This window comes from Gobius niger (genome assembly GCF_951799975.1).
Source record: "Gobius niger genome assembly, chromosome: 13".
In the NCBI taxonomy this organism is placed as follows: domain Eukaryota; kingdom Metazoa; phylum Chordata; class Actinopteri; order Gobiiformes; family Gobiidae; genus Gobius; species Gobius niger.
In genome coordinates this window covers 8,495,800-8,522,821 of record NC_136864.1, presented here as the reverse complement: position 1 = coordinate 8,522,821, position 27,022 = coordinate 8,495,800, and the positions used below count along the sequence as shown (strand labels likewise).

Here is a 27,022-nt window from a genome sequence, read left to right as displayed (position 1 = left end):
CCCCTCATCATGCTCAAATTTAAATAAAAAATATATCAATAGTTTGTGCTGTTTTGTGCTGAAAAAATCTTTGTTTGTGCTAGTTTGTGTTTGAGATATTAATGATTGTTTTATTGGTCAGATCTAAGGTCACCCTCCTTTATAAAGCTCAAAAAATGGTAAAAATGGTGTCTGTTTTGTGCTGTAAAGATTTCCATTTGTGCATTAATATCTCAAAAATGAAAACGTACCACAAACGATCGACACATTTTTCATTTAAATTTGAGTATGATGAGGGCAAGGTTCACGCTAATGTATTCATGGGCTGTTGAACCACTTTTCTCCTCCCCATGTCTTTGTATCTTTATTTAGTAGAAAACTATATTCATAATTCAGCATTTGTTAAAGTAGTTTTTGAATAATTACAGAAAGTTTAGGTTTTCTCAATTGTTTTCCCCCTTAACCGTTATCAGACATGACCATATATGGGCGACTCCAGAGATGCCGTCTGTATCTATGGAACTTTACCTCTATGTATGTCACTTCCTGTCAGTAGCTTAAACATTCAAACAAAACAGACTTTCTTCATTAAATTTCTGCTTCACTGAATTAAAATGGATCATTATGAAAAAAAACAAATGTGATCTATCTAAAAGTCATATTTCCAAACGCATCAAAACCTGTCACATGCCCTTTAAGTTGCTCAAAAGCACAAGGAAATGGCTTTAGTGGGATTGAAAGTACAAACCGTCAGGGCAATTGCAGTGATTTTTCATTGCGCTTTTCTATACTTTGCATCATTCATTACCTCCAAACAATATGACGGAAATAGACAATTTGATTTATGGTCACAGGACTAACCATAACCCAGTTTAAAGCCTGTACATCACCTAAAAAAAGTGGTTAGTGTTTTTGTAATAATATGAGTTTGCATTTGCACTAACCATTAGTCTGCATACTTTTTTCCTTCTTACTAGTGGTCAGTGTTGACCAACCAGGGTTTTTTCGAGACTAAAAAAAAGTTGGGAACCACTGTTGTAAGTTCTGTATTAGTCTTTCATTTTATTCATTTTCCTCCCCAGAGCCCCCGGTGCCCATCGCCCCGCCCCAGCTGACTGCTGTAGGCGCCACTTACCTCTGGATCCAGCTCAACGCCAACTCCATCAACGGCGACGGGCCCATCATCGACCGCGAGGTGGAGTACCGCACGGTGTCCGGCACCATGTACGACCTCCAGCCGGTGGACAAGACCACGCACAAGATCGGACACTTGGACCCCGACACGGAGTACGAGATCAGCGTCCTGCTCACCCGGCCCCTGGAGGGAGGCACTGGGGCCCCGGGGCCGCCGCTGAGGGCCCGGACCAAGTGTGCAGGTCAGGACTCGGGGGAACAAAGCAGTCATACTTTGTCAAGACTGCGCAGATTGCAATACCTGTGTTTAGCAGGGGCGTGTCTAGACTGTCTCATTAGGGTGGCCCGATGGGGGGGCATCTATTTTTTTTAGGGTGAACTCGCAATTAACATGAGGCTGAATCCCAACCGTTGTGCATTATATACATGTGCTGCTGGCAAAAAACTGTCTGATGCTGGCGCAATGGATTTTACAGTGGCTCATCGAGTTGATCTTTTGATGGGAAAAAACTGTACATATTTTATATTATATTTTTTTACAAGTTTTACTGAGAATTAATAAATGCATTTTTTGACTTTTTCCCTGCTGCCTTCTACAACTCTGACACAATGCGAATTATTTAATTGTTCTGTTAATCCTGTTTACTTTACTTTTAACCTAACTTTTCTTTATACTTCAAACAGTAGCATTAAATGCAGTTCATTATTTTGCATAGAGATGCACCGATCCAGCTTTTTTTTGCTACCGATACTGGGGTTTGAGTATCTGCCGATATCCGATATTTACTGATACCAAGAGACTTTCTTAAAAGTGGATTTCTCTTTTATTGTCATGTTACAGATCAATTGTCAATTATATCCAATGATAAATTATTTGATACACATTTAACAAGTATGATTTTTCTACACAAAATATCCTTGGGTATATGACAGGCTTTAGGTTACATTCATATATACAACTCGCATTAAGTGACGTTAGATCAGTTATTTCTTAAACTAAAATACAAACACTTTGCTTCAGCAGTGGTTATTTTATTGTGTTAGGCTTCTTTAGGTATTTCTATCAGTTTCTGACCCAGCCTTGATTAGTTTTGTTAGCATTAGCATGAAACCGCTAGCTGTAGCATACTATTGCGCGCGGGCATTTTGTGCAGCGATGAAACATACTTCTACGGAGGATAAAGCAATTGAATTCTCCAAGTTCTTAGCTTTAAAACAATATCCAGCATGCCCATATCAACTTAGATGTAGGTGGTAAAAGTTGTGTTTTTAAGGCGTCGAGAGCCAAAACTAGTATTGGTTCAGCATCGGATATTTGTAGCCAATACCTGATATCGTATTTTTTCCATTATTGGCTCCGATATCTGATACCAGTATCTGATCGGCGCATCCATAATCTTGCGTGCAGAGAAAATGAACTGTTTTGACTCCAACCTACTTTACTTTCAACAAAAAAGTGCCTTTTAAAAACTGCAGTCATCTTCTTGTAAAAAAATACTCCTGAGAAACTTTTTACTTATGAAGACTTGGTTTAACCTTGGAAATTGAAGGCATTTCCTTTTCGCCAAACAATGTAGCGGCCTTAGAGTGACAACAGTGAAGCTCTTTTGCTTTCTATATTGTACATTTTCAACCAAAATTGGTACAAACTTGGATAATAGAGGCGATGGTGAAACACAGTGGCCTTTTCGACACATTTTAGTACTTTCTTCATTGCTTTCAGGCTTCTTTCATTCAAGTTTGCACCATTCCTAAAGCACTCAAAACTTGCAGAAAAATCCACTGAATCCACTTTTTACCAATCCCGTGCAGAAACAAGCCACAAGGATGTTTATTGTTAGCGCAGCCTCATTGTACTCGCTGTAAAAAGCCGTGTGCTGCATTTCCAAATCGCCATACATCTCTGCCAGTTTTCGCGAATGATTATTTTTCTCTGGCGGAGCCGCTTTGACCGCTCATTGTTTTGCATCTATGGATCTTCATTAGGACTTCCACGGCGCGGACGTACGCAGAAATGCATGGCGGTTAATGGATTCTGCGCCGAGCACCTGGAGCGATTAAGAGGCGCGAGGAGATTTTAAACGCTTTCTAAAAGTCGCGAGATAAGCGGTCACACCTGCGGAGAACCGAAGCGTTTGAACTATGAGGTCAGGAGTATGTAGAGCAGCTGTGTCAGGTGATACATGTGAGATATGGATGTGTATAGTTAGCATGGAGCTAAACGGGCTAAGGGTGAAAAGAAAGTGGGCTATTATTTCCTTACTGTGTATTACTGGTGTTGAATAAAGAAATCAACATCACTCTGGATAACTAGGAAATGAGGCCCTATGTCAAAAATCCTGAAATATCCCTTTCAAGAAATCTAGAGACAGTAGAGAAATGAGTCTTCTACCTTTGACCCCCTACTGCAGAAAATACTTTATCAATCTTTTTAAAAATGTAGGCATCTGTGGTTGTGAATGAAAAATCACAGACTAACTTTATAAGCGTACTTATTTACTGCGCTTAATTCCCTTTCAAAGGCCCAGCGACTCGGCTAATGCGTCACGAACAGAGATTGATGCCATGCGCGCGGCAGAGTGGCAGCGCGCGGCTCATTAGATTAGCATTGCACTACGGCCATTTAAACTCGCGTGTACATAAACTGTCTGATATTGTACAGATTGCCCTTCTCACTACATTAACCAAATAAGCTAACTCCGGCTCGGCTCCGCTCGGGTGCCAACTTTAGGGGAACAAAACAAAGGTAGTCTCAGCAGTTTTCCCCATGGCTAACTCGCGTTTGTGGCCAGGGAAATGCTGATGGAAAGTCGATTTTCCTCCCAATCCCGCTCTCTCTCTGTCTCTGTAACCATGAAGTAAGAAAACAAGGCATGTTAGTAGTAAGTTTACAGTGAATAGGATTAAAGTCTAACTAAACGAAAGGCACAGTAAACTCGGTGTACAGTCCAGAATCTCACCTCTCGTTCCACAGTGAAGGTCATGTGCTAATTCGTCCTGATGGGGATGAATGGTTCCACCTGGGTCGGCGGTGTGGATCTGGGACGGGGCAGCAGGGGGTGGGTCCGTAGGGGTGAGATACCCTCGGGGCAGCTACCCCCTCTCTCTCTCTCTCTCTCTCTCTCTCCGGTCACTGTCCCGGAGATGGATGGCCGGGTTTGGTGAAGTGCGGTCGAGGGGCCTGCGTGGGCGATGCTGGGGGCAGATTTGCACGGACAGAGCAGAAGAATCCTAATTGAAAGGGTTAAGAGTGGCAGGACAGTGTGATCCATCACTCAGCACAGAGGAGGAGAGAGGAGAGATCGACTTGGTCTGGTGATTGCTTCTACTGTTGAAGACGTCGAATACATTGTCGGATTGTTGTAGTGATTTGCCTCTCAGTTAAGTTCCTTTGGAGAGCCTTGATACTCCATACAAATGAAAAGGTTTATCTATATGCTGGTCTATAATTGGTCTAAATTTCCTCTACTTCATCTTTATTATAGTAGGACAGTGTGGAAGAAGTGACTCCACCATTAGATTCAGCTCACCCTCCTTTGGCAGCGATAACTTAATCCAGACGTTTCCTGTAGTTGCAGATTAGACGCTCACAACGATCAGGATGAATCTTGGACCATTTCTCCTTTACAAAACTGTTGCAGTTCAGTGAGATTCCTGGGATGTCTGGTGTGAATGGTTTTCTTGAGGTTCAGGGCAGGACTTTGACTGGGCCATTCCAGAATGCATATTTTATTGTTCTGATACCATTCTGAAGTGGTGCCTTTTTTGTTTTTCTTTTGAATCTTAGTTCCCCAAACCCCAAAGAGCACCTTCCCCCCAATTACTAGTTCTATCATTGACTTCCTGAGCACTTTGTCTAGTTTTTTTTTGTTGTTGTTTAGTTTTATTTGCCATGGTTATTGGACTTCAGGCTCACACCTGACTGCATAACCTTGTCTATTCAGCTTTTGGAGGATCCTTAGCCAGGGGGTGTACTCACTTATTCTTTTCTGTCCTGTGAATGTTTACATGTTATGGCCAAAAGAAACATGACATGGGTGGTATTAGTTTAAGCAGACACTGTTTACTCATTCTTGTGATTTCAATACAGATCAGGCCACGTTTTATGACCAATTTAGGCAGAAAAGTAAGAAATTCCCAACGCTGTACTCACTTTTTCCTCCCACTGTATATGCTCTGGAGCGTTACCTGGAATTGCAGATGGACTGGTGCGTTGACGGGACAGAGGGTTGAGCCATGACAGATATTATTTGTGCATATTAAAGGGTCAAAACAAACAGAAACATCCTCACATATGACTGAGAAAGGACTAGGTGCACCGTGCTCTCCCTCTTGCCTCTTTCACACGTGAAACAGTCTCAATCACGTTAATGCCTTCTTTCACTTTCCTGTACTCCCGCCTCTGTCCGTGGTGCTGATGAAAATCGGTGTCCACTCTGTGCCGCGCGGCCTCCTGGATAATTACACACACCTCGCCTCGGTCGCTTTCACACAAACCGAGCCGCTTTTCTCGCGACAAAGGGAAGGTTTAATTCAGCCCGGGTAAAATAGCCCAGCGCCTGACGCAAGGACACATTTCGTCGGGGCGGGGAACACAGCGAGAAGTATAACCTTCAGAGTTATTATTTGCAATGAACCACTTCAATTATTCCCGACGTGTGCTTCAAAAGAGCGTTTTGAGCTGTGTTGGACTGTCTGTGGATCATCGGTGTAGCATGTTACAACACGTGTTTTCACATCTGCTGTGGACCTGCTGCTGCTGTTTCTCTTTTGGACTCTATTGATGAATCGCACATTGATTTGTTTTATGCTTTACGTTTGCTCCCGCTTCATGGGACGAGTAAGAAACGTTTTGTTGGGTTTTTTTGAAGGGGCAATTGAGAGTTTAGTGTGTGCGAAGTTGTTTACTCTCTCAGTCCGCCGCAGCGCTCTGAGTGCTACTTGTTGGGGGTCTGTATTTTCAGGCTGTGCCCCGGGATCACTGCGGGAGGGCCTTACATTTCAGGAGCCCAGCGCGAGTCCATCTGAGAAAACAATCTCCAGAACAGCTCTTAAACAACTCGCGATTGATCTACTCCCATCGTGTCAACAAACAAGCGCCACTGAAAACCTTGTACGATGTTTATTCATATTAGCAGCTCGTGATTGAACTAAACAATATGGCTGTTCTTCCCACCTCAGGCCACGGGGTTGTTTTTAAAAAAAAATGGCGGCAGCATGTTGCCCACTGTCGGTCTGAACACCTGCTCGGTCCACTCATCTCCGCACATAAGTCTCCATCTGCGCAGCGCCTCGAGGGAGCGGCTCATCTGTTTGTCTCTCTGTTTTGTGTCTCTGTCGCGCCCGGTGCCATTAAACTCAGGGGAGCAGAGTTAATCAGGGATCAGTGGTGCTTATAAAGAGTGGCCTGAACAGTGTGGAGCGGGGAGGCGCTGCACAATTATGTTTGGCCAAACCAATGATACAGAGAGACGGTTTGGTATGCGTTTATTTGAGACTTGCTTTCTCCATTTTTCCAATTTTTATTTTTGGACTAAACTGCCTGGACTGTCACAATAAGGTTAATCTACAATAAAACTTGTACAGAGCGAATAAACATTGCCCATTGGTGGTGTTTCTGCCCACTGTTTAATTCTTCTCTTACCTGTTCAGGTGGCACTCAAGGTCATCTGCAGTTTTAGACTATTCCTTTTGATTATTGATTAATGCTATTCAATTCTGGCTTGTGTGTTTCTGGTTTGACTAGGGCCAATTTCCTTCATTGTAAAAAGACCCAGGGTCAAACCTGCCAATTTTAGCCCAAAGTAAGGCATGACTTTCTACAAATGCCAGTGCTGTGCATAATATATGATCTAATGGGATGTTCTGTTTGGAAAATGTCAAAGGGGGGGTATTATGCAAAATCGACTTTTTCAAGCTTTACATCATGTTATTATGTCATTCCCTCATTAAAAACATGCCTGAAGTGTTGCCTTGGCACATTCACGTATTTTTGAGTAATCTGTAAAAACTCTGATGGCAGCCATTTTAGGGATAGGTTTGCCTGAGTCCTCCTAGGAACGCCCCCACCTCCTGGAGACGCTTCCGAGCTTTCGTCACCAGCCGAGTAACCAACCACTGCTCCTCAGCAGAACCCCCTCCCCACTGATGCCACAGACAGTGTGTGGAGGGGGCGTGTCGGAAAGAGTCAGAGGTTCTTAAAGAGACAGAGGCCTATTTCAAGACATTCGCTACAGCCATTTTGAGAGAGCAATTTTATACAAGGCAGTTATTCTAATTTACTGCAGTTACAGACCAACAGAAGGTTTCGTCATAATTGTAGTGTGCTATAGACTGGTGCTATGTGATTGAAAAAAGCATAATACCCCCTCTTTAAGTAATTGTTGTTAGTTGTTAAACTCTGGAGCAGGACTGTCTAACCTTAAACGCATCGTTAGACATGCGTCATCTTGCTGTTGCGCTATTCGACACTGGTGAGAGGGCGTCGCTTAGGCTATATTGTATATATAAAAAAGAGGTCGACTGAGGTGTGGGTTATTACTGCTCTCCTATGGCAGCCTCACATTCTTTTCTTCGTTTACACCGTCCGTGTCCAGGGAACAGCCGGCGCTGCTGTGGTGCGGATCGGCACTCGCACAGCCGTAGTTGCATTGACGTGACCCAAACAAAAGCACATTTTCACCCCTCACTCCCCCACCACCTCCCGTTCCCTTCACGGAAGGTTCAACAAAAGGTTGTTCTCCATTGGCCGTGGGAGTTTGGCCTCCCCACGACTGCCCATTTGATACACCTGTGTGCTCCTACTAAATGCTACAAGTTTTGCTATAGTCTGCCATTTGAAACACAGGATTGGGCACTAAAAGGGCCAGAGGTTCCGTGCTGGAGGTGCTGTGCGTAATTCAGTCCAATTTAGGTCGATTTTAGACCTGGTTTAGTCCTGATTTGATCTTGATCTAGGCCTGATGGTACTTGAATGGTCAATGCTTTGTGAGTTGGTACTTGGTGTGGTGAGTTGTGGAACCACTGGTGTAAACTAAGCACTTTCCTAAGAACACCTGTCGCCTGCATTTGACCCATCTGTTAATGCTGCTGTTTTAACCTGTCAGGAGCATCGCAGTGCAGCATCTGGGGACTAATCTCATCGTCGTCCTCATCGAAGTTTGGTTAGTCATTGTCATGCTAATATCTGCCAACACCTGCAGTAGAGGTTTGTTTTTCCAAGATTGAACTCATCTCCGGCTGAACCAAAAGGCTGCAGGAGATTGTTTGCCCACTTTGCCCGGTCTAATTAAAGCTGTTGAATGGAAAGCCACTTCACCTCACTATCTTAGCTAACATGCTTCAGTTTGTTACACGCACAATAGCAAGAGCAGCCATGTGACCTATAGGATTTATACATTGTCTGGCAAAGCAAATGAAAGCTCTGGGTTTTGAGAAAGCCCTATTGAATTTGTATTCCTTTGTCTGCGGAAAGAGGAGAAAAAGAAACGGGGCAGATTGAGTTTGTGGTGCGCAGTAAGGTTAGCGTCGGACCACAATAAAAGTCTTTTTATCACAAGCAGTCGCAGGCAGAACGGTAGAAAGGCGGATTGTGCTGCCATGATTGGCTCGGCTGATGGTAAATTGTGTTGCTCTCAAGGACACGTCTTCAAACAAACGGCTGTTAGAAAGAAGAGGGACAGAGAAAGTGAGCCAGGCAACGCATTTAAAGCCATTTCATTATTATTATTTCCCATTGCTATTCCCCGAGCGCCAGTGAACCGAGCCGCTCCGAGCATGTGTCCAAAAACTTGTACTTTGATGATGTTTTTTCTTGAGGAGTCCAGTGGAAAACAATTAGATTTTATGTTTGTACTGCAAAACATGTCAAGGCAAAAATGGCTAAACTGGTTAGAAATGTGGGAGTTCACAATTTGCTAGTTATGGTCAATTCATTCCTAACTTTCTAATGCATTTCTAAAGTCCAACTTTTGTTCATAGGGAGCAAAACTGAGAGCAAAACTGTCAAGATAATGTACACAGCCTGAAAGTTCACAACTAATTTTGACTTTTTATTTTCATTGTAGTGAAATTGTTCTTTTTGGTTTAAGTTTTAGTCGATGAAAAGTTTGTGTACATTTATGTTACTTAATCAAGTCACATTTAATCAAGGTACATTGCTACATAAAGTGTCTCCTGCATAAACAATGGACCAGACGTGATCCTTAAATTAAATTCTATGGCTTTTTCGAACTGTTATATTAGAAGTTTAAATGTTTTTAAATTTTTATATTTGTTTGATATTTTAGTTGATACAAATACTGTATCAGGTCATTTTTGTCAATGTTTAACTTGAAAAAAATTGAAGTAAAGAGGAAAAAATACAGAAAAAAGTTGAAAAACAACTTGTTGTATTGGAATGTTTACATTATTTTGCAAATAGAGATTACTAAAATATAATTTTTTGGGGATCACTTTATGTCTATTTTAGTTGAGCGTTAGTCTAACGTTTGTCTGCATAGTCAGGTATATACACTGTACCACTTTGATTAAAATTATGATAAAATACTTTATGGACAAAGTTAAAGCAGTACTAAGCAACTTGTTTATCTTAATAAATCCTTTCCTTAGTCCCTCTGAGGGTAATGCAAGTGTTAATGGGATAATTGGGGGGTCTTTCATCTCTCCCTGGTGTCTCTGGCCAGAAAACCACAATTGCAACTTCGCTTCCTCCCGGTCGGAGTCACCAATACACACTAATGGAATCACGAAGAAAAAGCCAATAGGCTGACAGGCAAAGCTAACTTTAGGTTAGCACCACTTAAACCGTATTTACAGCCAAGTTTGAGTGAAAAAAACTACATCCATTGTATAATTGGATGTACAATATCCATCTCTCCCTTTGTCTTTTCTGTCAGTGTAGTATTTACTCTCAAGGACAAATAATGAGTTAAAAAACGCAACATGCTACAACACCTGCTGAGGCGCTTATAGCCTCTAGAGGCATGAGTTACTTAGTTCTGCTTTAACACTGATTCACAAACATTAAAAATGCTTTATCATTAGATGCTTTCCACAAATATCTGCTTTAACAATATATTCATAAAAGTCCACTATGGTTAATAATGTCGGACAGAGGCAAAAAATGACCAGTAAAGAGGAGAAAAAAGTGTGCCTAAAAACAAGTTCATGGAGTAAATGTTGACTTATTTTGGGGGGATCACTTTGCTGCAACCATTAAATCTGAAAAAGCAAAATGACTTTCTTTTTGGTAATGATCTGTCGTGACAAAAATGATAATTCCATGACATTTTCAAAACATTCTCCCTTTTAATTAATTTCCTCAGAGCTCAGGCAGTCTCAGAATTGAATTTGTCCTTTGGTTGACATCGCCAGCTTCACCTGTTCTTGTTCAAGCTGCGGCGTCTCAAAAACAGTTTTCAGTCAATTCTTTTTCTTTCTTTTTTGTGTAATATCAACCTTTTAACCTTTGGCGAGTGATAAATAGACGTTTGCGATGGTGGACAGATTCGTTTTTGTCAAATGTGAGCTGAAATGTTTCTCAAGGTCTTTAGTGTCCATGTTTAATAATTCATAGCCTATCTGCTTTAATTTTTGTCACCAATTTTTTTTTCCATCCTTTGGCTGAATTATAAATGTCCCCTCTCTCCCTCCATTCAGTCAGGTTGTATAACTGTACGAGCGTCTGCCCCTCCACCAAAGGACACTGTGGAGAGTTTGATCTTGAACCGATAAAATCCAGGACTAAACCAGGACTAAAGAGCAAAACAAGGTCTCCAAAAGATTACACTTGGAGGACTGTATTGTGCGAGTAAAAAACCCTGAGAGATTTTAACTTGCCAGGTAAAAATCTGCTTTATTCTCAGCTTGTTTGTGCAATAGGATGTTTTATTTTTCTTCACCTGTTTCACCTGGAGGGTGTTGATTTGGTTTAGGGTTAGGGCAATCAATATCCAGATCTCAAGGCGTATTGACAGGAGAGTTTACAGCCTACATGCCAGTGTGATACCTCAATTGAAAGCCAAGGCCTTCTAGTTTCTAAAAATATGTGTAAGATTTGTGCGGGTGAAACAAACCTTTTTTCACATTTGCCATTCCAAACCCTATTCAAAACAGTAACTCCCTGATCAAGAGTGTTAATGTAAGTGTAAAACATACATTTCATTGGCAGATTGTTGACGTAAAGGGATATTTCAGGATTTTTGACATAGTTCCTCATTTCCTAGTTATCCAGAGTGTTGTTGATTTCTGGAGATTTTTTTTTTTTTTTTTAAGTCATGCAGTCCTTATATTTGAAGAGTTTTGTGGTGCTAGGCTAGTGCTAGGCTAGTGCATGTCTATGGTAACTAGTAGCCTGCATTAAAAACAGTCTGACCCAAGCACATTGCACCTGAGGCAAATCATTTATAACACCAGACTACCCATATAAATCTCTGTGTTGACTGAATAATTTTCAAAATATAACTATTTTGCATTAAAAAGAACTTATATTATATATATATATATTACCAGCTTCCTGGTTGTAAGCTACGCAGCGGCGGAGTGATCTGCTAGGTTACCGGATCTACAGTAGTTTGTTTACCTGTAGCCGACGTTACTACACGTGGGATTCACAAAGGAGCTTTCTACAAATCAGATATGGCTACGTTTGGAGGACGACCCCATGATTTCGAAGTTTTTAATGCAGGCTACTAGTTACCATAGACATGCACTAGCCCATCACTAGCCTAGCACTAGCCTAGCACCACTAAACTCTTCAAATATTGGGACGGCATGAATTAAAACAAACAATATCTCCAGAAATCAACACTCTGGATAGTAGGAAAATGAGGCCCTATGTCAAAAATCCTGAAATATCCCTTTAACACTTATGTATACACTAGCTGAGACCCGGCCTTCGGCCGGGCCTCGCTAGTCTCCACATTTGATATTCAGAGATTGTGAGTGACAACAAAGAAATGTCCAACCCGTCACACAGTTCAGCTGTAGGCCAGTGGTTCCCAACCCATTCCAAAAACTATGGCCACTACAAATGAGGGCTCAAAAAAATTTCAAACAAACTGCAATTGGAGTGTTTGATGCACCCGTGCTCCTGTCTTATAAAGTACGACAATATGTTCGCGAAACTTGGGGAACAGGATTCAAGAGACAGTGGAATAATTATGGATAAATATTAGGGGTTCAGCTGTAACGGTTTGGTTGACGGTGCAGGACCCGTGGTTTGGTGCATCACGGTAGTGTACAATTAAAAAAAAGAATGAGTAGGTTTTGAACTGAAATAGCCTAATGATCGTTATTAGACAGTATTTATAACCTTACAATAAAATTGGCAATGCGTTCAAAGCTGCTTTAGAATCAAATGTACCTCTGGGCTCACAATACGTGAAAGCAAAATAGAAAACAAATGGTCCAGCAGCAAAGGAAAAAAAAAAAGGAAAAAAAACTACGCAGTGCAGGCCATGCGCTCGTTAAGTGGTTTCATTTTCGCTTTTACTCACACGGAGGATAAATCAGTCGGAGCAGCGCGTTTGATTTAGAGGCTCGTGTTTGAGCAGGTTTTACGCACGCACACGCACACACATACACACACGCACACATCGCCCTGTTTGGATGCGCGCACACGCACGGCAGTCAGATCGCGTGCACTCGCGTTTGTGTGACAGCGGGTTGTCCTCGGACAGCAGCACCGCGGTCCATATGGACCCGTGGCCAATGCCCGCGGCCGGTGGGACCGTCACGTGGGGGCCGGCCGCGGATGTCCACGCACACACACACAGTACTGTCGCCAGGCTTCCTGGTGTTCCCAAACGGTCTCCCATCCCAGTCCGAACCAGGCACTTCCCTGCTTAGCTTCGGAGGAACGGTCTCCCATCCCAGTTCTAACCAGGCACTTCCCTGCTTAGCTTCAAAGTCGGTATGGGAAATAAACATGGCGGCGCCCAGGCGGCGGCCATTGAGATAGCGTTTTCTATAATAGATACTTCATGAACGTTATTTTTTTGGTCGATGGTTTATACCGGCTAAACTGAGACATCTGGGAATAAGCAGGCACTAAACCTGGAATAATGATATAATACAGAATACAATATGGTTAAATCAATATTTAATCAATCCAAACCTGAGCTATACCATATAGTCCAAAACCTCTAAAGCGGGGCTTTACCAGGGCTATTTTAGGACTAAACCATCGAAATGACACATCCCTGAAAACATTCTCTGCCCTTCTCGTAATTTATCCCCCATTCACCCTCCATAGATAGCTTGATCCTGACCCTCATATATTCCCTAACAAGCTCTGGAAATGTGACAGGCCTTTCACAAAGTCAGACACCTGGCTTTTGATTTACACCCGCGGTAACACCCCGATTATACGGCGCCGGCCAGACGTGCCGTGCTTTCGGACCGATAAATGACAATGTTGCGAGGTCCATCTGCCGAACGGGATCCTCCCTCCAATCCGGCAGAGATTGCGGGCGGCCCTTTTTGGTGGATAGAGAAGAGTGTTTGTGAGATTTGAACTCGAGAATCGGGCGGCGAAGGGGCGCAATTTGTAACGAGCAGACTGGGTCATTGCTACCTTTTAACGGGCTGTTTTTGTATGAGGAGGGCAGTTTTACTACGTATGTGGATTCGTTTATAGAAATTGTCCACAGCTATCATTGTTAGCGACAACAAAGATAAGTTTGATAAGAAAGGACTTTGTATTGCTTTGCACAGTCTAGAGTAATTTGTGGAAACATTGTCTGGGCTGTTATTTTAAAGTACAGTATGAAGGCATTGCACTACCCCATAATGAAGAAACCTCCATATTTATTTACCCTTGATTTAACCTTTTTTGTAAAGGTGTTGTGTTGCTCACATGTTATAAATAAAATAATGAACGGAACGGAACGGAACCTGAAAAGTCATCCTGTTCCAGCCTCAGAGGGGACCCTGTTGTACATGTTTATGCTTTAAATGCTAATGGTCACATTTATTTAGCGCCCTTCTACCTGCTTTAGGCACTTCAAGAGCTTTACACCAAGGAACCACTCACCCATTCACACTCTCATTCATACACCAGTGTACACAGACACAGGTGGGTGAAGTGTCTTGCCCAAGGGCACGACGACAGTGTGCACCTGCGGGATTCGAACTGCAGATCCTCCCATCACAAGATGACCCGCTCTACTCTCTGTGCCACCGTCGCCCCAACCGAGGGCATTTTACCCAAATCTAAAAGCTTCTGGACTGGAGAGCAACAGGGCCATGCCTCATTTGAAAGCTAAGACCTACAAAAGTGATGGGAGCTGTTTTGTCACATCGTCACCACGTTTTTGTCACTTTTTTTGGTCATATTTTTGTTTCTTTTCCTGCACGTTTTCGTCTCGTTTTTGTCACTTTTGTCTAAGCATCTCGATTGGAGAGCAACAGGGTCATGCCTCATTTGAAAGCTAAGATCTACAAAGGTGATCGGAACTTTTTTGTCACGTCGTCACAGCGTTTTTGTCACTTTTCTGTCACGAGAACACTATTGCCGGGTGGTTTTCACCCGAGCAAATACATTTATGTGATTTTCATTATGCTGCGTTTATCTGAGTGTCCTGGGTCTCTGGGTAGTTTCAGTATTGTCTTTGACATCTTTGGCATAGGTGTTTTCCTAATCCAAAGCACACTTTTTCCTACAGGCACATGTTCTATCACTATTGCCCATAGTGATAGGTGAGGGTTAGTGTATTTTTATCAGGCAATCTTGTTCCCTTTCAAGGTTGACATTCAGGGCTGCCACATTTACTTTGCGACTTCAACTACAGCTTTGCTCCTGTCGCAGAGTTGGTGTCTCTGGGATCCCAGCTTGTTAGTTAGTTAGTTTGTATACTTTATTGTCTCCGTAGGGAAATTTGTCCTCTGCATTTAACCCATCCTTCGATGCCACTGGGGCAACCCGTAAGGAGCAGTGGTCGTGAGTAACACATTTTGTTTCTCTCTCCTGCAGCTGTTTGTGTGCCAAGGATACCAAGTTTCCATCTTCATTATTTTATTTTTTAGGAATTTTTGTTCATTAATTCCTAATTTTCCAGTAATTTTGGAGCATGGTCCCCTCATGATGCTTTTCTTTCATTTTATTAGACATGACACAGTTTAATCTAAAAGAACACGACTCGAATGCATCATGTATTGTCATATTTTGGTAAAAACCACCCGGCGTTAATGATGGTGTTTTGAATTTGAGCGATAGTGTGCTAGGGTGAAGAAGCCAAATTCCACACTGAAAGTCCAGCCCGGGAATTGAACCTGAGACTTTCTTACAGAGAGGCCAGACTGCTAACTGCTGTGCCTACAATCCATGTAATGTTTAATTGCCAAAATTATGATCTGGTGCATCTAACTGCGGTGCAAAGTTCTTCCATTTCTTTTCATAAAATATTTAATAATATGTTTAAAATAAAGACCAAAACTAATTGGAGTGCAGAACATATTTTGGCAATGTTCCACGTCATGTTAAACGTCGAGATTTCCTTGTACAGCCAACCCTGGTACAGCAGAAATCTCCGCCAGCCCATGTTGTTAGCCCACGGCAGGTTCACGGACACGTGTTTAAACTGTGGGGGGGGGCAGTATCGGCCTGTCACCCTGACCCCAATCACCGCTCGGCACCGCGCCGGAGCCAAATGAAAGATTGATTTAACCGCGTCCTCCTCCTCCGCTCTGCTCTGCCCATCAACTCCCAAGTCCATTTGTTTCTCTCCGGTCATTGGAGCCGACCCGCGCCTACTACCTCCGAGTTTAATAGCCTTCCTCTTAAAGCAGGAAGTGGAAAAGAAGACGCCGCGATTGTCAATCTGACTTTCCAGGATGTGTGGCTAAATTAACAAGTAATGACAAACGCGGCCGCGAGGAGAGCCTGTTACGTCTCACAGATGAAGTTTGTGGGAGTGCTCAGGTCTCAGTTTGTGCTCTTTGTAATTGGAAACCCCAGAAGGTGTGATGGTTTCCTTATCCTCCAAGTCAAATTTAAAAAGATTTCACCAATGTTGCACCAATGGTTTAGTAGACTCAGACTAGAGCGTGCAATTGTTGACTTTTTGTTGTTTCTATGGCTTTATTCCTATATTTTTTGAATGCATATTGTGTATACCACATTACAGCTTTCAGTATTTCATCCTAACCAACCATTTATTCATCTAAAGAGAGTTTTTTTCCCCTATATATTCATGAATCAGAGCTCGATCCCCCTGTCAACGAGCAGACAGCTAATTTCTTTCTGGTAGAAATAGTCTTCCCCCGGTGCTATTTCAGTTCACAAAAAAATATCATCTATTTGAAAACGCCTGCTGGCATATTGTTTATCAGCACCTAGTGGCCCGGCAGACTCATGATAGCTTTTACCGGAGTGTCTCAGAGATAGAGATGTTTTGGGAAAAAATGTCCTTTTAAAAAGAAGGAAGGGGGGAAAGGTCTGTGTGACGCTGACTTCGCTCCGTGGTTTCCCAAAGTGGGGGTTGCGGGACACTGAAGTCGGTCAAGATGATTTTGAGACAATATTTTTGACATTTCTGACATTGAATTTGATCTGTTTCAGTAAAATTAAGCCACAAATCAAAATACATGAAACCTGATTTTAAATGTTTGGTGCCTTATTTATAAATGTTAATTACATTTTACAGAAGGGGGTCCTACTAAAAAGACAATATTCACAACGCACAATGGACATAAGCAACTGCAAAGGCAATGACAGAATCAATACAAAGTCAAATGTCAATCACTATCAAAAGCCCTGGAAAAAAGGCGTGTCTTAAGAGCCGACTTAAAAACGGGCAATGAGTCGACCTGCCTTGGATGCGAGGGCAGTTCATTCCATAGTTTTGGATCCAGAACTTTCTGTTTCCTCTTTGTCTTTGGGACCACGAGCAGTGAGAGATTTGCAGACCTGAGGGAGCGTGCAGCAGGTCAGACAGATACAGTGGCGCAAGAGTCGCCTGTTTTGTTGCGTTTTTGTCACTCTGTTCATCCTCATCCTCATTTTTGTCGCTATTTTGACACTTTTTTCAATTCAAGTATATATAGTTTTAAGATTTGGGTAACTGGAAAAAAATGTGCTCGGTAAAGGCGGTCAATTGAATAATTAATTGAATAATTTTGACTAGTTTTGCTTTATTTACTTACCGTATTTTCCAGACTGTAAGACTATAAGTCGCTCGGAAAAAAACAACAGGCTGAAAAGGCGTATGCTATGCTAATGTAGCACATTAATGGTTAGCTACACGAAGCATAAACAACGACTAAATATGTGTCTGGTATGTTAACGTCACATAAAAATCACTAAATCCATTGAAATCGTCATCCTCAGTGTCACTTCTGAACAATCGCCATGGCAACGACCTGGGCACGGAGGTGTAACTGCACCATTGACAAGCCTCTCCCGGCAGCACGTTTTTCAAGCTAGTTGCAAACCCCTTTCTCTAGCTGTGGCCATCTATAGCTTTTAGCCTTTGTTTACTTCATTGCAGTTCTCGCTCACTCCAAACTTTCTTTCTGCTGCTCGATTTGCCAAACTATGAAAAAAAGTACGACTTAAAGTCCGGACAATACGGTATTTGATACTGTAGGCCATGAGTGGGAATTGGCCTACTTTTTAATTTTTAATTTGCATCACAACTTTCTATAAAAAGTGCTCTATAAATAAAGTTTTGATCGATTTATTGATAGATAGATGACTTGGACTCATTTCATGTTGTATTTATTTTAATTTGTTTGTATCGTTTGTATTACATTGGGCGTAGCTTAACTGCAGCAAAAAATTCACATTACAGTAACAAATGTCGGTATGACTTTTTGCTGCATCCCCCCAATTGTCAGGCATGCGTCATCTTGCCCCACAACGATCCATCTTTTAACTTCTTACTTCGGCTTTCACTTTTGCACTCCTGACGTCGGGGCAGACCGTAGGTGTTGACCCATTCATCTCCAGGCCCCCCGTGTGTGCGCGCACCGCTTCAGGGGGATCATCAGCCAAGGTGGCAGGCCGTCCCGAGTCCACTTTTCCATTGGATCCAGCTTTGGCATCGCACCCCTCCACCCCCTCTACCCCCCCCTACCAATCCCCCCCCTCTGCCTCTCCCTCGGCGTGGCAGTCCCATCCATCATTGCGCCTATAAAGAACGACTTGATAGAGTGAGGAGAGGGCAGCAGCATTCAATAAATCCTCGCGATTATCCACGCCTCCGAGGTGTGGGGCCGGAATGTCTCTCGCCGTGTGGGGCATTTGTCTCCGACTTTGTAATGGCCGCAGAAGGTGATGCCGCTGGATGCGATGGGGCCATGTACAGCGCCCCGCGACGCGCATCAATTACGACCCGCGCCGCTGTCACGCCAAGGCCTGGGTTAACCTGTTGGACTTTATGGCGACAAAAGCCTTGGCGTTCGGACCCTCCCGTCTGATGTCGAGAGTGATTTAGTTTCCATCGAGAGGCTGTCTATTGTTATGATACATTTTTCTTCTGTTGTGACATAAAACAAGCTGCACGATGGGTGAGTGGCTAGGACTATAGAGCAGAGGTTGGCTTTCTCGAGAATCTTTAGAGCCTCGGGTGTGGCTCCTTTGAGCTTGGAGGAAGACATTCTGTTTTTGAGGGATGAGTTCCTGTAAATATTAAGCAACATGTGAGACAGAATGAAGGCAGTGACGATAAAAAATGTTAAGGAAGTGCTTCGTTGTTTGCGGATAAAAATACTCGTGGCTCTTTACGACTGGTTTGAAGCAAGAACTATACATAGAACCTTGAAAGTTCTCAAGTTCCATTACCGTATTTTCCGGATTATAAGGCACACTTTCTTCCATAGTTTGGCTGGGGGCTAGAGGGCGTTCTAGGCTTGTCTACCAGTATCTGCAGCAGTTTGGAGTGAGCGAGAAACTTCTAAGGGACTGGCGAAAAGCGGAGGTTATTCTTACTGCAATGAAGAAAACAACAAAAGCTAATCGTGAGCTCAGCTGGAGCTCACGAAGCTGGAGGAACGAGATCGCAGATGAGAGCTTGAACAACGTGCTGCCGGGAGAGGCTTGTAAACGGTGCAGTTATGCCTCCATGCCCAGATAGTTGCCAAGGCTGGCGCGACTTATACTCCAGAGTGACTTATAGTCCGGAAAATACAATACTAGGCCTTATTTGACCTTTGTGTGAAGTTTGCATGTTGAGTCTGGGTGCATTTCCTCTGGGAAATTGGCTGAAACCTCTAGTCCTGATCAACATGGGGCATTCCTATAAGTCAAAAGTAATCACTCACTTGTGGTTGGAGGCATTTTTATCATGTTCTCCTTTGTTTTCCAATAATAGTTACTCAGCACTTTGTTACATTTTGTGTTAAAGCAGTACTAAGTAACGTGTTTGCCTTAATAAATCCTTTTCGTAGTCCCTCTGGGGGTAATACAAGTGTTTATGGGATGATTGGACTGACTGGTGCCTCTGGCCAGAAAACTATGTTTGCAACCAATACACACTAATGGAATCAAGAAGCTAACAGGCTAACGGGCAAAGCTATCTGCGGGCTAGCGTCAGTTTAAACAGTATTTACAGCCAAGTTTGAGAGAAAAAAAATATTTCCATTGTATAATTGGATGTACAATATCCTCCTCTCCCTTCGCCTTTCCTGTCAGCGTAGTATTTACTCTCCAAGACAATTAATTAGTTAAAAAATCGTAACTTGCTACGACATCTGCAGTTGCACCTATGGCGTTGCTTAGTACTGCTTTAAAGGGGCTGGAAGCAAGTTCGCCATTTTATACTCACTACTGCCACCTCAGGCCATATGTGTAACTGCAGCTTCTATATTAAGCTCGTGCATGACGGCAATTCGGGCCGAAGTGACACATTTTTGAGTGACCGTACAGGATTTTAGAGGCAGTTGTGGTGAACAGGTCTGAGCTCATTCTACACATTAGGACATGGCTGGAACATGTAGGGGGAGGAAAATACTTAATTTTAACATTTTTAAACTCCTTATAGTCCCTTTAATGCACCTTTCAATCTTAAATTTTTACACATTTTAAGGTGAAGATACGTCTTCATTATTATTCATTGTATCGCAATACGTATCGGATCGGCCCCTGAGAATCGTGATACGTATCGGATCGTGACAAAAGTGTGTCGTCCCAGCCCTATGACTGGGGTGACCGTGCTGCAGTTGGTAGAGCGAGTCATCTCATGATCGGAAGGTCGTAGGTTCGAATCCCAGTTTCTCCAAATGCACACTGTCGTTGTGTCCTTGAGCAAGACACTTCACCCTACTTGCCTCCAGTGTCTGCGTTCACTGCTGCATGAATGAGAGAGTGAACAAATGTCTGGTTCCTTACTGTAAAGAGCTTTGGGCCTGATAAAGGTAGAAAAGGACAAGTTGAGTCCATTTACCATTTTACCAATTAATATCCAAAACGAATAGACGCTGAAGTTGTGCAGTTACGACACTGCCAAACTCAGACGGCACAAGGTCTTGCTTGTGTCCTCACTGTTCATCTTTAGTGGATGTGAAAGTTTTTTTTTTTTTTTCCCCGTCGAGGCGACTGGGCTTTGACAAATGTTTTTTTCTGACCCGCCTCAGAGCACAATGTTAAAAGTTTAAGTTCAGAGCAAACATGTCAGAGTGAGCTGTATGCTGCGACTAAAACTTATCTGCGAACTCAAGGACAGATAGAGCTGTCGCTGTAAGAGCCCAGACGGTACAGAAGAAAAGCACAGACACACAGCGTTCTTCTGTATTTTTCTAAGGGTTTATCAAGTCATTTCAGCATGAAGCCCTTACGCTGTGCCAATCATTTTGCAAACTAACTTTTCTTATTTGGTGTTAAACAATCACTCAAATACATGTACTCTGCTTTCATTGTATAGTTCTTATGAGAATACAGTTTGTCCCCATTGAGCGACTTTTGCTTTTATTATTATACCAATAATATTTGACCAGATGTATCTTTTACTCAGGCAATGAGATGGCACACTTTGACCACCACTGGCTTTAACTATCACCCGTTTTCCTTTACATTTGTTACACTCACAGACAACACAATCCCTGGCATTTATATCGTTCTCCTCCTCGCTCTCTCCGACCCTCCGCTCTCCTCTGCGCCGTCCGCCTCCTTGGTCCCTCTTAACCCATTCCCTCCCTCGCATTCTCCTCTCCCTCGGCGGCCTACACACGAGAGCACTCTGGGAGGGCGATGGTGCTTTGATTGCGGGTTATCAAAAGCTATCATTACGACTCGCTTCTGTGGGATATGAAAATGATTTCCTAAGTGTAAAAGCCATGTCATTACCTCTGCGGCCCGCTCTGCTATCGCTGGAGAGATGCAGGCAAACAAATGGGCTCCCACACTACAGTGAATAACACACACTGGGGCAATGGGCGAGATAACGGAAAGCAATGTTTAGCTCGGAGAATAGAGCTTTTTGTGCAGCAGCGGGTTTGATTTATTACTATTGTCATGCTGTTTGGGTACACCTACCTGGATGTGACATTTTCTAGCCTACACTTTAAACTACTTATTTTTCAATGTAGCGGTCTAATACTGAACTAGCCTAATATCAGCTCCTTATTGGCCTACTTTTGTCCAGTGGCGGAGCCTTGGGGTGGCTTTGGGGACTTAAAGGTGCATTATGCAACTTTTTATGTGGAAATAATAAGTTGACGTTTGTGCGCCTTGTAGTGACCCAGTGGCTGTACGAGTGGTCAGCATGGCACCTTTAATTTCCATCACAGTGGTCTCTTGGACACTCCAGGATCAATCGGTTGGAAGGTTTCCACTGCTGATGGACCCTCTCACCAGAAAACCTACAAAACAATAGATTCCTGGAGCGCTGTCGAGGCCACCATGATGGAAAGTAAACGTGCCATGCTGACCACTCACACAGTCACTGGGTCACTACAAGGTCAAATGAGCACAAATATCAACTTGTTTTTTCGCATAAAAAGTTGCGTAATGCACCTTTAAAGGGGCTGGAAGCAAGTTCGCCATTTTATACTCACTACTGCCACCTCAGGCCATATGTGTAACTGCACCTTCTATATTAAGCTCGTGCATGACGGCAATTCGGGCCGAAGTGACACATTTTTGAGTGACCGTACAGGATTTTAGAGGCAGTTGTGGTGAACAGGTCTGAGCTCATTCTACACATTAGGACATGGCTGGAACATGTAGGGGGAGGAAAATACTTAATTTTAACATTTTTAAACTCCTTATAGTCCCTTTAAGCCTGGAGTGTTTTTTTTTTTTTTCAAAAGCCCCGGATCTTTTTAAAAAAAAATTATAATGAATTATATGAAGATATACGTATATAGATACAATTTTTGGCCAAACCCCGGATGTCTTCAGTTTCAAGCTCCGCCCCTGCTTTTGTCTATAGAGCAGAGGTGAGCAAAGGTAGGGAGCCCAGTTTGGCTCATCTGTCCCACAAACATGCCCCAAATGTTTCGGCTAACAACACCAATATTTTCACTGACATAAAAAAAAGGTATTGTGTAACAGCTGCTAATTTTCATTAGTTTTGCTTTTTTGTATGCGTTTAGGTGATCAGTCTTTTTGAGAATTGGAGTGTGAATACTTTCTCCTGAATCCACTGTTGTAGTGAAGAATCTCTCTCAGGCGCATAGATGTAGACAGCAATGCGTCATACGAGGGGGTGTGGCCTAGCCGAGGGGGGACAAAATCAAATTTTTTTCACTCTTTTTAGTGAAAAAATATATATTTATCACACACCAAGAGAGCCAAGTCAAAATCGGTCCATATGGATTGTTGTTCCTCCGCAAATTGCTCAGTAGAAGCCAAAAAGTCACTTGTTGCTAACGCTAGCATATGTAGCATGAAGCTAAAGTTAGCTTCCTGGTTAGCAGTATGTACTGGCTGTTGACCCACTTTGCTCCTCTCCATGTCTCTGTATCTTTATAAAATAGGAAAATCTATTCATAATTCAGCATTCGCATCTTTCCCCTATGTGTTGTCTCTTGTTTTCGCCGGCTGGCTGCTTCGAACATGACCATATATGGGCGAATCCAAAGACGCCGTCTGCTATTGTACTTCCTGTAGGTCATACCACTTTGATGAGGATTTGGCACTGAAGGGCAGTCACACGTTTACCTTTGATTTTTTCCGCTCTAAAGTTATGTTTTGAATCATTTATCATGTAGTACTAAATGCGGTACATTTTAATTTCTAACATACATTTTTTTTAATGTCCCAGTGCCATTGTTTAGTTATGCTCGTGTGTTCATCTCTATTTTATCGACTATATGGTATTTTCATAGGTAATATCAATTTTTCATATCTGCATATTGAGCATATTAACATTGTGCCTTATTGCTACCCCCCGTCTCTATTAAACACTGCAGGTCAATATGTTGTGATGCCATCTGAAACCCGTCAAATACCCTCACAGTGTGCGTGGGTGTCTGGCCCACAGGATAGACAGCCCTTTACAGACACAGACAGAAGGATTTTATCTCTAAGCGTTGTCGTGTTTGGGTACGGCCACCTGGACAAGAGTCTTGGCGCTGACATTCTACGCCTGAAAAATCTCACGGCCCCCTGTAAAAGTCAATGCGTTTGTGTCCTTTTTCCTCTGCCTGTACAAGCCCCATCGCCTCCTTCCACAAGACGAAGTTGAGCGTTTTCAACCAGCCTGCAATAGAGGCAGAGTCAGCCAGTGTGGAAGGCAAGGCGAGCGAGGGGGAGGAGTCTCAAATATTGCTTCAGTCCCTGGTAATTACTGTAAATGTAATCATTTCCCTTCAATTTGGTAATTAACTGGAGTGGCACAATTTCAAAGACAACGCTAATTGGAAGTGAGAGACCTGGATATTGCCACTAAAGGTTTACGCACATCCACTCAGGATGCTTTGTTATTGGAGCGGCACAGAGTAAAGTCAACGTGTAAGTAAAAGCAAGAATATCATTACAATGTTTGTATAAATGCCTGACGCATTGTTCGTAGATTATAGAGTAATTTGACCAATCCTTAATACCGTTAGTCCAGTGGGCAGAGGCATTTATTTGTTCATTTGTATGTTTTAATTCATCATAGTTTGAGATATTGCCTCTTTTGAGTTATTCTAATCCAAACCTTGAAATTCTATAAAAGCGTTGTCAAAATTAAAGCCACACTGCGTAGAATTCAATTCAATACAATTCAAATACAACCCTTTATATTTTGACAGATATTTTCATCATTGTAAAATACCTCATAAATGTACAAACAAATATTTATGAGGCTCACCCCTCCTAAGATGTGACTGTAAACTTTACCGGGAGTGGGTACGTGTCCAGCTCGTCTCCATGGAGATATGAAAAAGAAAGTAGAATTTGAGATTTAAACAGGTTAGTTTCTCATCCAAATCCATTCTTTTATTACACACTGCAGTAATAGCATTGTCTGTGTTGAGCTGGTCATTAGGAGCTTGTTTTGTTTTGCTGGCAACAGTATAGTCCAAAATGTTACGCAGTGTACCTTTAAGTAATGCCTTCATTGTTAAAGGAACAGGCCACCATTTTTACAAACTGAGATATGTTCTTGCCTGAGCTTAGACAAGTTGATGTGTACCTGTCTGGCCTTTGCGCGTGCCCTCAGTCACTCAACGACCAAAGATGTTGTTAGCATTGGGCCTCTCCCAATGTATTCCTATGGCTCCAAACGGGGGTGAAGTTGAAAGCGACCAAGCTCTTCCACGAGCACAAAGACCAGACAGGTACGTATCAGCTTGTCTAAGCTCATGTAAGAACATATCTCAGTTATGTGAAAACTGTGCCCTACTCCTTTAAGAAATAATTATCTTCCTTAGCACATTGTCCTATAGAAACTACATACTGCAATGTACTTTCATATAATACTATAGATAATGTTGGACCCTTTTCTCTACAATGTACTTTTGAACATAGGGGAATTTAAAAATAAATCCATTTTCCTTCACAATTCTGGTTACAATATACTCTTCAAGGCTTTATCCGTTTTCGCAAATAAAAGGAAAAGAAACAGCCATTTGGTTAAACTGCAAAGTCTACTTGAATGCACTCGCCAGCTCAGCTCTGCATGTATTGACACTGACAGCCTTGCTCCTAATCTTGAGGAAAAGTCTATTCTCCCCACCTCCCTCTCTCTCCCTTGCGCTGCCTCTTTTCCCTATACCTCTGTTTGCTGAGCGCAGATATGGAAGCCTGCTGAGAAAACCAGGCTTTTCCAGCTCGTAATCGATTGGGGGCTGATAAAGTCCTCCTCCGAATGTCTTCATTCTGTAAAGCCGGCGGTGGGATCTGATAAGGCCCCTATTGTACATACAGAGTGGCTCGTATCGAAAGAGTTACACAATAGAGCAGTAAAAGAAAGAGAATGAATGAAAGAAAAGCTTATAGGTTTTGTCTCTACATTTTAGAAACCACAGCAAATTGTAGCTTAGTTTTGTAGACCCTTAGTCCAGGGGGGACCAAAGTACAGCTGAGGGACCAAATCTAATTTGAGAGCGATTTGGCATCAGTGTTGTCACAGTTACCTTGAAATAGTAATCTGATTACTGATTTCTGATTATTCCTTTAACCTCTTAACCCCCGCCATACCCAAGCCCATTTTCACAGTGTCAGAATAGCGATGAAAACAAGGGTGAAAACGTGAAAAATGTGAAAAAAAGCGACAAAACCCGGCTAAGCAACAATAACAAAAGAGAAAAGTGACAAAAGAGCAACAAAAACATGCCAGAAAGCAACAATAACACAACAAAAAAGTGACCAAGAAGTCACAAAAATGTGGCAAAACCGTGCCAGCAACGCAACGAAAAAAAGTTAGTTTTCTTGTAACTGAAGCGTTACACTGTTGCTCTCCAGTCAAGAAGGTCTTAGATTTGGTTAAGACCAAACTGAAGACAATGTGCTCGGTTCATAGTGGTGGGAGTTAAGAGGTTAAAAAGTAACTTGGTCACTTCACAGATTACTTGATTTTAAAAGTAGCTAAGTTAGATTACAAGTTACTTTACTAGTTACATTCAGCAACTGCTGACAAAACCTCCACTGCCTCAGCATGCAAATGACAACCGTTTTTGCCAATACTCACTTTATTGGAAGTGCTTTTTAAAGGAACAGGCCACCGTTCTTCCATACTGAGATGTTTTTTATGTTCTGTCTGGTCTGTGTGCTTGTGGATGAGTGTGGTAGCTTCCAACTTCACCCCGTTTGGAGCTATAGGAATACATTGGGAGAGGCCAAATGCTAGCAACATCTTTGGTTGTTTCGCGTGACTGAGGGCACACACAAAGACCAGACAGGTACGTATCAACTCATCTAAGCTTAGGTAAGAACATATAGCTCAGTATGGAAAATCGGTGACCTGTTCCTCAAGCAGTAACATCAAAAAGACACAAACTCAAGATAGTGGCCGTATTTCCAGCGAGAAAGCGTCTCCATCCGTCCATTGTCGTTCACATTCGTGTTGTGGAAACCACATGAGAAAACGTAATCGCATTTGTTATGTCACTCCCCGAGACTCAGAAGAAAGCAAATACTGTATATCTTTTTACTAAGTACAACAGAGCCAGTATGTGCTTAGGTAAGGTTTGAACCCCAGGCTGGTTGGTGGGCGTAAACTGCACCCACAGCGTCACTGCCACCTCATTTTGTATTTTACCGCGACACCCATCTGTTTGTGAAGTGTCGCTGCTCTGGACATGCCCAATTTGTTCCTCCTCATCCACGACTAATGTGTGCCTCTGCCCAGGGGCTAAGTGCACCATTTCAAGCCCCCACTAGAACGAATCGCCCGGCTTGCGATGCATTATTTGTTTTTGTTTTTTTTGTTTTGTGGAATCATGTTATCACTCTAGCTACAACAGCAGCAGCAGCGGCGGCGGCAGCGGGTTCTCAGCACCACCACCCACCCCATTCAAATTAACAAGAGGCAATAATGTG

The 27,022-nt window shown here is 42.6% G+C and overlaps 1 protein-coding gene across 6 annotated transcripts in view; it reads left to right on the top strand.

Moving 5' to 3' along the window:
• Positions 1 to 27,022, top strand: part of LOC306972937 (receptor-type tyrosine-protein phosphatase mu) — a 373,633-nt gene that overhangs the window by 146,761 nt on the left and 199,850 nt on the right. For all 6 annotated transcript variants that reach the window (XM_079569665.1, XM_079569664.1, XM_079569663.1 and 3 more), the window contains exon 7: positions 1,062 to 1,355. In XM_079569665.1, the coding sequence (XP_079425791.1) occupies positions 1,062 to 1,355 (294 nt within the window). The remainder of the gene's footprint in view (positions 1 to 1,061; positions 1,356 to 27,022) is intronic.